The sequence below is a fragment of the Clupea harengus genome, chromosome 9 (genome assembly GCF_900700415.2).
Source record: "Clupea harengus chromosome 9, Ch_v2.0.2, whole genome shotgun sequence".
NCBI classification, from domain to species: domain Eukaryota; kingdom Metazoa; phylum Chordata; class Actinopteri; order Clupeiformes; family Clupeidae; genus Clupea; species Clupea harengus.
Window position 1 is genome coordinate 3,270,771 of NC_045160.1, and position 16,104 is coordinate 3,286,874.

At 45.7% G+C, this 16,104-nt stretch overlaps 2 protein-coding genes across 3 annotated transcripts; one reads left to right on the plus strand and one right to left on the minus strand.

The window, feature by feature from the left end:
- The first annotated feature begins 135 nt into the window (after positions 1-135).
- On the plus strand, positions 136-8,419 carry fbxo46 (F-box protein 46). 2 transcript variants are annotated; one of them, XM_012837938.3, is made up of 2 exons: positions 136-597; positions 4,914-8,419. In XM_012837938.3, exon 2 carries the CDS (start codon positions 5,025-5,027, stop codon positions 7,122-7,124), a length of 2,100 nt encoding a protein of 699 aa, XP_012693392.2. In that variant the 5' UTR covers positions 136-597; positions 4,914-5,024; the 3' UTR covers positions 7,125-8,419. The 2 variants fall into 2 exon arrangements, with proteins under 2 accessions (XP_012693392.2, XP_031428953.1); XM_031573093.2 differs by having other exon boundaries at positions 143-204.
- Positions 8,420-8,554: 135 nt separating this feature from the next.
- slc5a2 (solute carrier family 5 member 2) lies at positions 8,555-15,501 on the minus strand. Its single transcript, XM_012837904.3, has 15 exons — positions 14,999-15,501; positions 14,719-14,790; positions 14,482-14,586; positions 14,269-14,328; positions 13,902-14,006; positions 13,658-13,763; positions 13,153-13,233; positions 12,607-12,836; positions 12,265-12,400; positions 11,967-12,074; positions 11,643-11,793; positions 10,953-11,121; positions 10,364-10,579; positions 9,954-10,089; positions 8,555-9,650 (listed from the first exon to the last, which is right to left on the minus strand). Exons 1-15 carry the CDS (start codon positions 15,122-15,124, stop codon positions 9,430-9,432), a joined length of 2,022 nt encoding a protein of 673 aa, XP_012693358.3. The 5' UTR covers positions 15,125-15,501; the 3' UTR covers positions 8,555-9,429.
- Positions 15,502-16,104: the final 603 nt, after the last annotated feature.

The window sequence follows — 16,104 nt, forward strand, 5'->3', positions numbered from 1 at the left end:
CCTTAATCTGGCAACCCCCAATGCGCTGAGGTGGGAGGGGGCATTCGGGAGGGGGAGGGGGGGGGGGTTGAAGAAAGGGGGAGCAACTGAAAACCATATATGGGCACGCCATCGAGTCTGCTTTGCTATTGGTTGCAAGCCTTATGCAGCTGCCTGTCAACAAGATGGCCTTGCTCGACTGCTCTCCAATGGCTGACTATTATGGTTAGCTATGCAGGGAACCTAGACATTGTACTTGTCTCCTTAGCCATAAGCCATCTGAAAAGTGTCTAAAATTGACACGAGTATAAAAAACAGATGGTTGATTTACGATCGGGTTTCCTCATGTTTGGTGCCCGACAATATCCAATTTGAGTATGGATTAGCTAAATCAAGATACGCACCGCAGGTAGCTAACGTTAACGCTAACAAGGATTTAGCCAAAGCTAACAGGCTAGGTTGGTTGATACCTGCAATCCGACATCCTTGTTCAGATTCCTTCCTTGTTTGGTGCTCTGAAAGGGAAGAGGAATCAGTTTATTGACACGTCTACGTGTAAAGACATTTCAGGACACGCAAACGACACAACAACAACTTACCGAAGGATTACTTTTTTAGGTAAGAGGGGGAAACAATGCGCTGAAATAAGAGACTATTAATGACATTAACATGGGCTATCAACGAGCCAGCACTGCGTACCTAGTGAGCTAACTTGCTAGCTAGCTAGGATACCTAGCTGATTCGTCTGCCAGCTTTCGGAAAATTAACCAAGACACTTAAGAGAGAACTGACATTTGCTAACCTTGGCTAACTATGATGTTGATCACGACTTACTTTTATTGACATAGTTAGGTTTCAAGGGGCTCAGTCAACAAAGTAGTTGGTCAGATAACGTTACTTTGTTTCGGCAGTTTTGAACACCTTTTGCACTAGCGAGAGAAATTGTGTTTACAATGACGTGGGGAGTTGCTAGCTGCAACCAAAGATTAGGATGTAACACATTCAATTTGATATGGTGAAATTGTATCCTCTCGGTTCTCAATTTGAAATGTTATCTTATCAGTTTTGTTTTTCTGTGTATTTCGTCATAACTATTGTTTCACGCAATGTTTTTTCTCGTCTCTCTACTTTGCTAGCTAGGTAACGTGAGCTAGTAAACCTAACGTTAGCATGGGCACAGACTGGTAGTGTTGTGATGTGTAGCTGCCTAAACATAATATTCAATGGTAACGTAAATGTATAAGCCTGTTGAAAACGAGGCTACTTCTTTGATGGGGATGCACAAAATGAACCTAAACGAGGTGTTTACAGTCAGTTATGTGTCAATATTTCTACATGTTACCGGGCCTGGTTGTGAGCTAGATAGATAGACTTAGCAAACATTAACGTTAGTTACTTATTACGCTAGCTTGCTAGGTAACATTGGTCACCTCAACCGGCCACCAATTTCTGGCCAGAGTTTTCACTCAAGTGAAACCGGCCCTTTAAAGTCCTGTGGATGTGTTATATTTCAGTTGATTTATCCAAGTTGCCACCTCTTATTATGTTGTTAAAGTGAAGTTAATAACAATACATTGTTGCTGTTGCAAGCTTTGCATAGGTTCACTGTTAACTTCCTCATTGTCATTGTATTACAGCTAGCCCTAGTAATAATAATGCATTTAATAATCTAGCTAGCTAACACATTTCAACCAAGGGTTCTCGAGCCAGTGTTAAATAGTTGTCGTGTGTGTGCTGCCCAAGGTGGACTCCAGCTATTTGACTATCCTGCTGATCTATGCATTTGTTAAAAGACACAAGCTGTCGATAACGTACAATTTATACAAGACATTTCCACTCGAATATTTTCTTTTACTTTTCTTTGTTTTGTATGAATGCTGTAAATTGCTCCGTAGCTGGGCAAATTACAACGTTTGCAAGTTGGATAGTTACAATCCAATCTAACATTATATACAAGGCCTCGTTCTCCCTGACCCCTGTCAACGTAGCTTAGATAGTTTTGTTTTTGTCACAAGTGTCTGTATACGATTATAATTTCACGTTGACGTTAAATTTGTGAAACGGTAGACCACGATCTTTTTACTATTAAAGTGAAAACCTGCTGGTTATATTGTTTGACCCAGCGGGTATCCTTACTTTCTTCTTGATAGCTAATCTCTTTTTCCCCAGGTGAGCTATCTAGTCCTCACAAAAGGTTAGGCTATGTTTTGATGGGTTGAACGAAGTCCACCATTTGATCAGTCAGCAGTGTTGTAGGCATTCAGTGCTCTTGTTTAGGACAAATAATCGCAGTGGAAGTCGATCTCAAGTGTGAGTACATTTTTACTGTTTTAGCAGTTTTAGCAGTTTTAACTTTGTCGATGTGCAGATCATTGGGTCGTATGCAGCACCTTATTTGTCACGTCCAGGCAGAATGTTTTTTTTCTTACTCTTTGGTTGGGGTACAGAGGGTTTTTCCCCCCCCTCACTTGGTCGCCGTAATTAGACACTCTGGTCACAGTGGATGAAGGCTGATTAAAACCCTGCTGCTGACCCCTCTTTAGTTGGCCTCAGACGTGGATGTTGCGTGGAGAGGTTCCTGCCATTATCCTTTAAGTGCCACCAATCACTTCATCATAAGCTGTCGTCTCTGCTGCTGCGACAAAAGACTCTCCACCCTGGCCCTTTATTTACATCTGGGCTGGCCGTGATGAAGGAAACCACAGCAGCAGGCCCCATTGTTGCAAGGGGTGGGGAAGAGAACGAGCATCCATCGCTTTGATCGCCTCCCCCACCAACGGTCGCATTGTGTGGGCAGACGCGCAGGGGAGGGGCACGTCTGTGGTCATCGTAATTCATCACTGCGCCGCGTGGAGGGCCAGCCAAAGACACCTCAGAGACGGGAGGAAAGTCTGTCTGGAAAAGGGCTGCAGTAGGTTTGGGTGGGATAGGTCGTGCTGGGGGGGGCAACGGGGCCAACTCATTGCTGTCAATTGGTTGGCTTGTTGTTTGTGTGCGTTCGTAGATTTCGGTTTCACCTCTGGGATTTGTTGATGGTAGGGGTTTGCAGTGGAGTGTCCTGTGTATTCTCTTTTCGGTTTCATCTTGACCTAATGTGGTGACATTTTATCAGTGTTGAGCAGACCAGTTGAAAGGCCGCTGAGTGGCCGTCAGCTATAGAAATGAAGCACACCAACTGTGTGTGTGTGTGTGTGTGTGTGTGTGTGTGTGTGTGTGTGTGTGTGTGTGTGTGTGTGCACGCGCAGTCACACGCATGCGCCTGATCCCGCCTGTAAGACAGACAAGCAGCTCTGAGTGTGCTATAAAATTTGAGCTAGCCCAGGCGTTGATAGGATTTGACGAGATTACGTAAAAGGCTGAAATCTGTATGTAATTTGCAGCAATTGTTTTGAATCAAGAGGAAATAAAGTGCATCATCATCCCTAAGGGTTTTATTGGAGATGTGAAGTCAACATTCATGTGACGAGCTGAGCTGAGCTCATCTCTCTCTCTCTCTCTCTTTTTTTTTCTTTCCTGTTGTCGCTGTTGGACATCCTGGTCATGTCATTCCCACATTTCCAAACTGACTGATGGAACGACTGCAGATTGAGTGAGGCACACCAAACAGCCTTAAACCCAAACAGATATAAGCCCAATTTGATTCTCACCCATTTTTGATTTTTCACCCATTTTTCAAAGCATATTCACCAACACCCACAGAAGTCTATTTCGATGTGCGTGGGCTATAATAGGTTGCATTTCCCAAATCTTTTTGGCCTGCGTACTTAAACGCTTTCAACGTGGTCTGATGGGCTGTGATGACACGTCTGTCATCTTGATGGATAACCGTTGCACTTTAAAAGCCCTGCAGTGGGCTATGTAATCACAACTTTTGCACAGTGGTAGAAGAGCCCAAATCGGCACAAGCCCATCGGGGGATTAGCGTCAGCGATTTCTCCCCATCCTCCTCCTCTCCTCTTCTTCCTATTCGAACATTTGCCACCATGCAGCATAGAGAATGTAACAGAATATTGACTCCAAATTGACTGCCTGTCTGTTGTGTGGAGTTGGAGAAATGCTGATGTGCCTGCTGACAGTGTGAAGAATTCCTAATCTCTTTCTGACATTGCAGTGAATTGTATCAAAGGTTTTTTTTATGGTTTGACATCCAAAATCACAGTTCTTTCTAGGAGCTTGTGGAAGTGATTATCACACAGAGCACAGGCATTCAGTTATGAATATGGCAAACGCCTTATGTATACCGTGCATTAATATTTTTATTTGACTATTAGCTAATATCTGTATAACGTGGACATAAGAGTAGGCTATTCTTTCTTTTTGTGTGTGTTTTTATTCGTTCTATTGGGTGTTGCACTAATTAAGAATTAAGAACTAATTAAGACATTTGAGTTGGCCAGATGACTATTTGTAAGTAAGACTTGGACACCCTCCAGATCTGTGTTGTGGATCTGGAGGGAAAAGTGCTATTATGGTCCTTGCTTAGTGCTGTTGTTAAGTCGTTAATCCTACTTCTTGGACTCGCCTCCTAATGTCCCGAACCATGAAAACCATTCAGTTTTTATATAATGTTTGCATACCTGTGATATGTGAGCCGTGTTGCCTTCAGAATCAGAATGCAGTCATAGTCCGTACCCTTTGCAATTTCACCTGCCGTTCACATACATTACCCTTATCCAGGTAAGGTAGTATATGTGGATGCAGGTGTACATAGGGATTCTATTCCCAATTCAGTCATTCCCTAAAAAAAAAAACCCTGATGTGTATAGACACACATCAATTACCATTAAAATGTTTTCCTATGTCTCGGTCATCAGTGTAGTGTTCTGCCAGATATAGAAATACTTTTTTTTTCATGTGTTTTGATCAATTATAATATATTTAGTTTGTGTCAGGAACGGCAGCTTAATTTTCGTTTATTTCTTGTTTCCCCACAGTTTGTAAATCCACTGGTGCCTGCAAGCGGTGAAGGGCGAAGGAGAATGTGCGGAGAAGTCCTCGGCAGCCGTCCAACGTAGAGACGCAGATATGCTCCTAGCGGGCCCATTATGAACCGCGACACCTTCTCCCACATCCGGCTGTGGTGCCCGCGCCCCTTCGGCACCTACTCGCAGAACAAGCCATTTGGAGGGGGCACCGCACCTGCCCCCTCGCTCTGCAAGGTAGACGCTGCGGGCAGAACGTCCATAGAAGGGGGTGGCGTAAACGGGCCAGAGGATGATGATGAGGAGGATGCCGGTACAGAGAACACCCCTCCGACTTCGGATAACAACATGGAGGCCCCACCGCCGCCAGCACCCCCGTCCCCCACCACCACGCAGGTGGAGGACGGCCGGGTTCTGCTGGACACCTGGTATGTCATCAAACCGGGTAACACCAAGGAGAAGATCGCCTTCTTCGTGGCGCACCAGTTTAGTGGCACGGGGCTGCCCAGGCCCAGCGCCATGAAGGTGAAGGGCAACTGGGCCACCGACTGCACTAAGGCCAAGCGGCGGCGACGCTGCTCCTCCTACGACCCCCCTGTCCGGGCCCCCAGCGAGTCCTCGCCTGCCGACACCGTGCCTGCGGACGAGGGCCTGGGGGGTGTCAGCGAGACGGACCTGCTGTCCGTGGCCGAGATGGTGGCTCTGGTGGAGCAGCGCACAGCCATGGCCTTACAGGGCATGGTGGTCCAGGGGCAGACCACCTCTATACCCAGCCATCCCCTCCACCCCCAGGGGAACACCGTCGCCCCGGGCTCCGACTCGGACCCCACCCCGGTGTTCTACATGTCCGAGGACACCTCCTCTCTGCCGGACTCCAGCAGCGATCTGGAGCAGCAGGAGCTGGAGGAGCAGCAGCTGAATGATAGCCGGCGCGTCGCCCAGGCCGTGGCGCACTTTGAGGCGCAGCAGAGCACGCTGGAGAATGTGCCCGAGAAAGATGGGGTGCCCATCCACCCCGGGGAGCAGATGGGTGGCGCTCCTCCGACCCACGGCCGGGGCGAAGTCCGGATTGCCTTCCGAGTGTCTAGCCTGGACTCTCGCTCCCAGTCGGAACCGGCCGGTCGACCCCGCTGTATGTTCATGAGCTGCGGGTCGGGCGGAGCTCAGACCGGGGCGCGGTCCAAAGAAAAGATCACCTGCGACCTCTATCAGCTGGTCAGTCCTTCATCTCGAGACCCTGGTCTCCTTTTAGCTGGCTCCCAAAAGGCAGACGCTCATGGGGACACTCACCCCGACCGGCCCCCCTCAGCCTCCTCCACCCCAGACCCTAACCCAGACCCTGTGGAGAAGAAGAATGTTTCTCGCGAGCGTGTGACTGGATTCCACGTGGAGGTAGTGGTCACTGGTGCGGTGGACCAGTGCGTTTTCTACGGTAAGGACAGCACAGAGAATGTCCAGGAGGAGACGGTGTGTTTCGCCAAACCGGGAGGAGGGGGCGGCTCTTCAGACACCTCGGAGGACCCCCCGCCCGGTCAGCTCTTCTTCCTGCAATCCCCCACCCCTGATGAGGAAGTCATGGGCGTGAATAGCAGCGGCCTGTGTTCTATGGACTGCGCTAACAACAACAACAACGGGCCAGCCGGGGGCAAGAGCAGTGGCGGCGGTAACGGGACGGTAATCGGAGCCGCTGAGCGGCCCGACTCGCCACTCGTGGACGACGGCACGGGCAACTCCGAGTCGTCCTCGCTGTGCCGCCTCTACCGCCACGTCTCGCACGACTTCCTGGAGATCCGCTTCCAGATCCAGCGGCTGCTGGAGCCGCGGCAGTACATGCTCTCGCTCCCCGACCACATCATGGTGAACATCTTCGGCTACCTGCCCACGCGCTCGCTCGCCGCGCTCAAGTGCACGTGCCATGACTTCAAGGCGCTCATCGAGACGTACGGCGTGCGCGCCACGGACTCGCGCTGGAACCAGGACCCGTTGTACCGCGACGACCCCTGCAAGCAGTGCAAGCGGCAGTTCGAGCGGGGCGACGTGTCGCTCTGCCGCTGGCACCCCAAACCTTACCACCACGACTTGCCTTACGGACGCTCCTACTGGATGTGCTGCCGGCGCACCGACAAAGACACTCCCGGCTGTCGCGTGGGCCTGCACGACAACAATTGGGTGCAGCCGTGCGACCTGGTGCAGACGCGCTCGAAGCGGGACGACGGGAGGTAAAGGGCCGTGGCGGAGTTCGGGGGAGACGGGTTGTTTTTTGTTTTTTCTTGGAGGGAGGGTTGGGTTGGGGAGGTGGAGCTGCGGGGTTCTCATCACCTTCCTCCTGCTCCGCCTTTTCCTCATCTCTCCCCATCCCCGCTGCACCCCGTCTCCCCCAGCCTGCCTGTTTGTACCTCAGAATGCAACAGTAATGTCGGAAAGGTCCGGTATGCCTCCCCTCCTTACCGTCTCTCAGCTGTCTAACCTCGCTATCATGTCTGTATGAGTTCTTTCTTAGCAGTACACCACTCTCTAACACACACATACACACCTGTAACTAGCAGGCCAATGCACACAGAAGGTGGAAACGGAGGCTGGTGAAATTTTGCAATTATGTCTGCTGCATGGGATAATTAGATCTTGGCATTTACTCGTAAAAAAAAAAAAAAGAGATGAGTTAGAAAGTTCTTTTCTGGCTTGGAAATGTCTTGTGGCGTTTGATTTCTGGAATCGATCCCCCCTCTTCCCACCTGGAAAGGGGTTTTAAAAAAAAGAGCTTAAAGTTTTGCTGTCAAAGACTTGCTATCTCACGAGGATGGGGGGGGGGGGGGGGGGGGTCTTGGGAAAGTCTCAACAAGCTGACACTGGGGGGCATGAAATGGAGCAAATTGATGTCACTTTGCAAAGGCCTGATGTCACTTTTTGTGAAAAAAAATAATGACTGCTCGTCATAGATTATTTTTTTGTTTGGGTGTGAATGATTATTATTATTGTTATTATTAAAGTTATTATTATTTTTTTGCACCATTCCTGTTTTTGAGGACTATGTTCTCCCCCTTTTTATCCTTTCTTTGTGTGGGTGTTTTTTGTTTCCTTTTCTGAATTTATGATTGCAAGTTTATTTTTAGACCTTTTTATTTTTAATTTTTCCTCACTCCAGAACCTCCTACCTAGCCTCTCTCCTTGCTGGCGGGCAGAGGAAAGCCTTTGCCAAAGCAGTCCGTTTGTGTGTTTTGTCTGTTTTTTGTTTGTTTAGTTTTTTTGCTTCATGAGGGTGCAAGAGAAGAACAATGACAGAAAAGAAGACCCATAGTGAATCTCAGAAACACCAGCTTCCAGCCTTAACCCCGCTCATTCCGTTCACTGCCTCCCTTTCAGAGAACTGCTCAAACAGGAGAACGCAGAACTTTCCATGTCAATCCCTCGGCTCTGGGGGGGGTTTGGGAGACCGTTGTAGGTTTCAGAGATGTCCAGTGCTAATGGGAAAATATCTACGTCTAAAATAAAAAAAAAAGAGAGGTGATTTAAAACAAAAACCTTCTGTCTGTGTTTTAACTTTTCCTTCCTGTTTCCAACTTCATATGGGCTTTTGAGTGTGTGCTTTTTATCAAACAGGTTTGTTTTCAGTTTTCAGGCCATGATTTATGCAGTTGTGCAGCTATCACACATAGATTTAAGGGGACAGGGAATCGTTGCAGTTGCTTCTGTGTCAGTCACTTTCCTAACTGATTATATGGTAGGTAAATGGAGTCGGTGGTAAACAGAATATCAATACATCAGGCTGAATGAATACTGAACGCTAAAACCAGTGCAGGAATGTTCCAGATTTATGCTGTTGTCTACTTTTCCACTAGAATGGATTTTCTACCATGCATGTTTATGAATCTTGTGAAAAAATGAAAAGAGTAGATCCTCAGGCAGCCAGGAGTTTCTTGTGTTGCTTGATTTTAGGAACATGTTTCTAATCTTAGACCTGCCTTACAGTAGGTCAGTGTGAGAACCTATACATACTCAACTAATACATTTTTCAAATTGAATTCACGGTTTGACTCGAGAAGGTTAAATATGTCATGTTTGAGAGCTAGTTTAAGTCCTTGGAACGTGAAAACTCCATTGCTGCTATCATTTTCCATGGCTATGTTTTACACTGTCTGGGATCTCATGCAGTGGTATGGTATCAGTTTATGTCTACAGCCAAGATGAGTGTAACATAGTTTTTTAACAAATACTCAACAAACTGTATAGAAACTGTCAGTCAGCTAACTCTGCAAAATGCACCTTCAGCTTTTTTTTTCTAACTAACCGCTTCTACCTAACTACTTAAATGAACAAAAGGTCAAGACTTGCTCAAGAGAGTGTTTTAACTTTATTTTGCTAACACACACTCTGCATGTTATAGTGTGACGCCCTATTTAATCCTTTATTAATATAGTACCTAGCATATTGATTCATTTGTGTTTTTCAGTTTACATGAACAGTACTTAATGGGTGACTTAAGATTTCATTTGATTTGATGTATTACGCCACACATGCACACCACAGCCCCTCATGCATAGTAACCCCAGAAAAAAATAGCTACAGTCATCATGACTAGGGCATTGGCATCTACTACATTCCGCCAGACAGGGTCTTCTCTGATGTCCGGTATTTGCTTGGACGCCTCGGTAACCTCCTCCTCAGTGGGCTCTGGAGCTTGGGTGCCGCCCACTCCACAGAACCAGCCAATGAGACGACAGAGCCCAGACTGAGTGTCAGGGGGATTGTCCACTGAAGACGACAGAATTGAACAGATAAGATGAATCTTCACTGGTAAAAGGTACAGTAACCCGCCATTTGATGAATTCACACCTAAATTCACCCTGTGGTAAATGCCCATTTTTAATGCCATCAGAGATCTTGATGAACAAATGTGTTGCATGTTGGGCATTTCAGAAATACCAAAGGAGTTAACATAAATTTCTGCATCAATTTGCAAGATCACTGTTTGACAGTGCATGTGTATCGGTCTAGGGGTGAGTGAGTATTTGTATCTGACTAGATGTGTAAGCCTGTTAGTGTTTGTGTCCTTACCCGACTCGTTCTCAACGATGGCTTTGGTCTTCTGCTCTGCCTTTCTGCGGGCGTTCCGAGCCTTCTCCTCTTCCACCCTGTCCAAATCAAGCCTTTCCTCTTTGGAGAACCGGAGGCTGAAGACCAGCCGGTGAAGCTGCACAAGCAAGACATTCCCATCAAGACCCTCTCCACTGTTTATAATACCCAGAGTTCCTGGGTGGCAACCCCCTCCCCCCACTAACACACACACACACACACACACACAGATTAGTTGTGATTAGATCAGTTATATCTGGCATATGATGACATTTCATTCTTCGTTTTCTTCTGAGTTCTGAGATTTATATTATTCTGTAGGTTTAAATCTCACTTGGAAACCTTTGGTGAAGATTCAGCTCTGCAATGAATCCTGCCAATAATACACTCACATGCGTGTCCTCTATGGGTGGGGTGTTGTAGCTGACAAAGAGAGCCAGGAGGCCGGTGCAGAAGAACTGGATGATGGAGAAGTAGAGGTAGTGGACTCCACACACCACGGTGGGGCAGGACGAGGGGAACACGCAGCTCCCCGTGCCGAAAGCGAACTCGGCCCCCAAACGAGCCAGGCCCATGGCCAGCCCGCCCATCAAGCCCCAGAAAGCCCCCTGAAAGAGACACGTGTACACACCTTAGTCAACTAAGGGTCTGACCAAGCTACTACTATTTCTGAGCAATTGTTGACACTATATAAATCACCACAAAATATTCCAAATTAGAAAAAATCAAGCATGACTGTGTATCTCTGGGGTTAGGATTTTATATTGTAGATAAACAGTATGCAATACTAAACAATACAAAAAATATGGCCCAAGAGTTAAACCAAATGTAACCAGGCTAGATATTTCTTAAGGTGGTGCCTTTTATTTCTTACCAAAAGTCATTGTGATGCATGCTGTGTAGTATAAAGACATCTGTATGTAAGATAAGCTTGTGCTGCTGTTTACAATGAAAGGCTTTCTATTGCACTGTCAAACTCACAGGCTCTGTGACTCTCTTGACAAACACAGCCAGGAGGAAGACAGCAGCAATGGGAGGAGCAAGGTAGCTCGTCACTGATTGGATGTAGTCAAACAGCTGACCGCTCTGGGCAGCCTGCACCACTGGGATCCAGCAGATGCTTATAGCCACGATGCAGAGGACCCAAACTCTGGCGGACAGAGAAGTGATAAGGGCTCCACCGTACAAACACACATCCAAGGCATACACAGGAAGGATAGATAAGAGAAGCGCTCCACTCCTAAGTTGCATGCAAATGTCAGGACTTGTAATGATCGAATGGATCTTCTAATGGATTTTGTTGTAGAGCTATTTCCTAATTATTAAGGATACTATCCATTTGGTGTCGCTGTGAGCACACTATGTCCAGTGTGTTTACATCTTCAGTATTTCACTTCTGCATAATGTTTCATACTGCTTTATAAAACTATATGCATTTTCAGAGGATTGGGTACATGCACTGCTAAAACATTCAAAACCTGGCTTTAAATGTCCTTATTTCGACACGTAAATACACTGACGAGATGGCTTTAAATGTCCTTATTTCGACACGTAAAGAGACTGACGAGATGGCTTTAAATGTCCTTATTTTCACACTTAAACACACTGACGAGATGACTTTAAATGTCCTTATTTCATACATGTAAACACACTGACGAGATGGTCCCTAACCTGCCCACTATCATGAGCTCTCGGTCCCTGGCCTGTGGCCGCAGGCGTGTCCAGATGTCCATGGTGAAGAGGGTGCTGCTACTGTTGAAGATGGAGGCCAGCGAGCTCATCAGAGCAGCCAGCATCACCGCCAGCATCAGGCCTCTCAGACCTGCAGGGCAGAGTTACAACAAGGCAAGGGCTTTCACATCACAGCTGGCCAAAACAGGCACAACAGAAGATAATAATTCATGAACAATGTAAATAAATGCACAGTTGAAATAAAAGAGAAAGTCACATGAAAGATGTACAATGCATTGGCAGACAGGAGCGGCTGCGGATTACCGTCAGGCATGATGGAGACCACCAGTTTGGGGTACGCTATGTTGGAGCATCCCACCTCAGTCCCACACACCTGCTTACAGACCTCAGGCACCACACAGCCCACCTCATCTATCGGAAGCAGAACGCAACAATACTAATATTACATCCTCAAGGAGATATCGCCAGCATTTTAACACTGGTTTACAGGAAACAGGAACTAAAAACTCATTACTGTCAATCATTGAATAGTTGGTCCAAAGTCACCCCTATCACACTGTATCTAATTGACTGGACTTCATTATGTGTAAGGTTTACTGACCTGGGTACAGCACTCGGCTGATCATGCCAGGGAACACCATGAGGAACATGGGGAAGAGTTTGAGGTAGCCACACATGATGCAGCCTGCCTTCACATGTGACAAGTTTTTAGCTGCCAAACAGCGCTGCACAATAACCTATCCAAGTAAACATTGCAGACGACATAAATGTGATCAGTAACTTTTGATATCAAGGGATGAAAAGTAGATAATGGCAATGCAGTCGCACTGAATAAAATACACAGAGAATCTCTCCTTTGCTCCGTTGGGTTTTTTAAATGGGACAAGATTAACTTACTGTATCTGACATTTTTCTTTCCTGTACTTCTATGTGGTGTTCTCACCTGGTCTGTGCACCAGTACCAGCCTCCATTGATAGCGATGCCCAGCAGAACTCCAGGCCAGGGGAGATCACCTGAGACCGGGTCTCGGAGGAGGTTGAAGGCGTCTGCACGGGGGGTGTAGCACTGCTCTGAAATATTGTAGCGCATAGGGTCCATGGATTCTGTGAGGGAAGGTATGGCTAAGCTGTACTTCTCCAGCAATGCGTTGTATCCCCCCACTTCGTGGAAGGCTAAAGGAGTGGAGAGGTTGAAGGTGAGGAAAGCGGAAAACTTTACAGACTTTGGTTTCAAATGTGTTTCACATATCAGTACCAATACTTAATTTTTTCAGACATACTAAAACTTACCTGATTACCCTACCTCCTAAACTGTTGTTGAGGGTATAGACTATAAATCAGCGTATTTGTGCCTGTGTGTGTGTATCTATTCAAGGCACTGTTATTATGAAGTATCTTCACAGGATGCATTACAAGCTAAAAAGGGAGGCCATATTAGTTGGCCCATTTGTGTTGCAGCCTGGCGGCCAGTGCAGTCATCTGGACTCACAGAAACCCATGAGGACAAAGGCGCCGGCAATTATGACGAAGGTCTGCACAGTGTCTGTGTACATCAGAGCAGCCAGGCCACCTAATCAGCAAACATTTAATTAGGGAAGAGATTAGCCACACAGGGAATGCATTGTTGCTGTGGTTGGAAACAAACATGTTGTTTTGCAACTCATCACAATCAATACATCTCAACTAAGCCATCCTCCGTTACGTATTGAATTAAACAATATTCTGCTGTATTGTGTGGAGGTCAAACATAACGTGCTTTGGTTAGACACACACCAGTCAACTATCTGTCATCTTAGTCAGTAGCTCAAAAGACAGTTGTTCAGAATTCAGTGGACCTGCCCATACACAAAATTGAAAGTTTTGTGTGGTTTTATGTTATGTTCATATAATGTATTGCCATATACAGTATGTCTACATATATTAATGGTTTTACTGTGAATTTGAATGGATGCACTGACTGTACACGTAGAGCTGAAGGACAAAGTCTGTGTTACCTGTGACAGTATAGAGGGCTGTGATGCTGAGGAGCGCTATCACTGCCACGTAGATGTTCCACCCCAGAGCCTGCTGGATGAAGACGGCCCCAGAAAACATGTCCACCTGGAGACAGCGGGTGGATGGGTGGGGGAGATGGAGGATCCTTGGTAAGTTTTGCACAGAGAAAATTGGAGGAGATGATCATAATATCTGAATGTGGTCTTTTGAGGCATCCCACGAGCAACAGAGGCCCACACTCACACTTATTTTAGTGAAGATATAGAGGAACAGGGAGATGATGGAGAGATATAAACTGATTCTGGATCCTCCAAACCTCTTCTTCAGGTACTGTGGCATAGTGATTACCTGTGAACGACAGAGAGGCACTGAAAGTCATTACATTTTGTCAGAGCTAAGTGTGAAATTTTATACCTTCTCTCTTAAAAAAAATTATATTTTATTTTCAAGTAGCCCCTTGATTTATTTAATACAGCACATCATAACTGTAATTGTAATGTAATCATCCACAGAAATGAAATACTGTTATCGATCAGAGATCAAATAAAACTAAACTGTGAGCTATATGGTGGTAATACATATATTTGGTGTGATGGTGAATGTGAGTTACCCCAGCTGTCAAGTAGACAGGGACAAACAGCCACCCCAGAAGCAGCACAATAAATATAGCCTGGCAGGATGACAAGTGGTCAAAAAATTAGCATTGAATGAATGAGGCACAGATGTTAGTACTTGGTCATTCATTATCTTTTTTAACACACTTTATAGTACAGTAGAATTCAGTGTTTATGAGTCCAGTAACTCAGTAGGCTATAATACTCACGTTCCATTCAAAGCTCCCAACTGCTATTCCACTGGCTGCCCCTGTTCCAGCAAGGCCAACAAAGTGCCCACTGCCAATGTTGCTGGCAAATAATGAGGCACCGACCTGTGGGTGGACACACAAAACCCTAAATCATCTCATCTGAGATGGCAAGTGAGAAGTACATTTTCATAAACCACAGAAAATCTGGTGTCTCTGGTTTCTGGTCTCTGAGTTTCTGGTGTCTGCAGAACTCACCGGCCACCACACCATGGTGCGTCCGGCAAGAAAGTAGCCACCCACTGTTCCGCGATTTGTCCTGAACATAGACTGACAAGACAATAGGTGTCTCAGACATTTCATTTACATTGTAATTATGCATTCAGCAGACACTTACAGGATATTGTGATACAAATGTATAACACTGAGGGGTTTTACTGATGTACATGTGTATATATACATATATATAACTGGGCATGTAAAGCACATTACAGATACATACGGGCTGACACGTTAGACAAACAGGAAAGAGACTTACCCAAACACCGACTCCAATAACCATGACAAAGTAGCCTATAATGACAGCGATATCTGCTGGATTGTTAATGGTCGCCTTGTCTGTGGCCCCAGGTGAAGTTGTTGGCATGATTGTGGCGGACATCATGTACTAGGAGTGTTTACCAAGTTCACACAATACAATAATCCCCAGTGTGCCCAGTGAACAACAATGACACAGTTTAAGGAGCCGTACTTCTAATGGGAAGGAGGTTGTCTTGGTAAAAAAAAAAAAGGGGGATGACAGAGAAGCAAGTCTACTGGACCTTTGGTCGCTTGAAATGAGCTGATGTAGGGGTTTATTAATGACAATAATTATTAACACATTCTTACTAGAGTCTTGGGATTTACCCATACAAGAAAGAAACTCTGAATGTGTAGGTTAGGGCCTCAGACAGTCTATTAACCATTTATAGAGCAGGTACATTGACACTTCTAATGTTAGTGGTAAGATATCAGATTACTTCAAGCAAAAAAAAATGTCAGGTTCAGATTGTATGAGTGCATCTGATGGCACTGGCAACCATAGCAATTATTAACACTGCATTCCAGAAATAGTGTTTTCAGGATAATAGACTACTGAAGGTCACAGAGCTGGGGACATTTTGAAGCTGTGAACTATGTAGGGTACTCGATGACAATTGAAAAACCATGGGCACGTGTATTAATGTATTATTCACTTGTTTTACCGCACAATGCATGCTACTAGTTAAGAACAAAGTGCTAAATGCAAAAAAAGTTGCCTGTGTTAACAGAGTAAGAAAGGAAAGTGGTGGAGTTTGAATGATTCTTGCGTGTGACATGATGAATGATTTGAACACTTGATTAGTCTCGTGGTTCAAAATAACTGACACCTGTGTTTTTTACATTGATGTCACCTGACACACATTAGTGTTATATTTTGCTCTACACTAAGCCGCATGGGAAACATTAGTTATTGTTCTCTAATCAGTTCAATTATTTTGAGATGGTGCATTTTGGAACCTTTTTTTTATGGTAAGGTCTGTCTCATATTTGAAGAAATATAAAGCCAGTGAGTAAGATCTTGGCATTTATAGCGTGAATGCATGTGTGGATTTTGTGAGTTTG

What these genes read in the sequence shown, in the direction of transcription:
- fbxo46 (XM_012837938.3), top strand. Translation starts at nt 5,025, where the DNA reads ATGAACCGCGACACCTTCTCCCACATCCGGCTGTGGTGCCCGCGCCCC.
- slc5a2 (XM_012837904.3), bottom strand. Translation starts at nt 15,124, where the DNA reads ATGATGTCCGCCACAATCATGCCAACAACTTCACCTGGGGCCACAGAC. An exon ending in CAGCCGAGTGCTGTACCCAG is followed by an intron (nt 12,075 to 12,264) that starts GTCAGTAAACCT and finishes TGCTTCCGATAG; the next exon opens with ATGAGGTGGGCTGTGTGGTG. An exon ending in CACCCATAGAGGACACGCAT is followed by an intron (nt 10,090 to 10,363) that starts GTGAGTGTATTA and finishes TTGCTTGTGCAG; the next exon opens with CTTCACCGGCTGGTCTTCAG.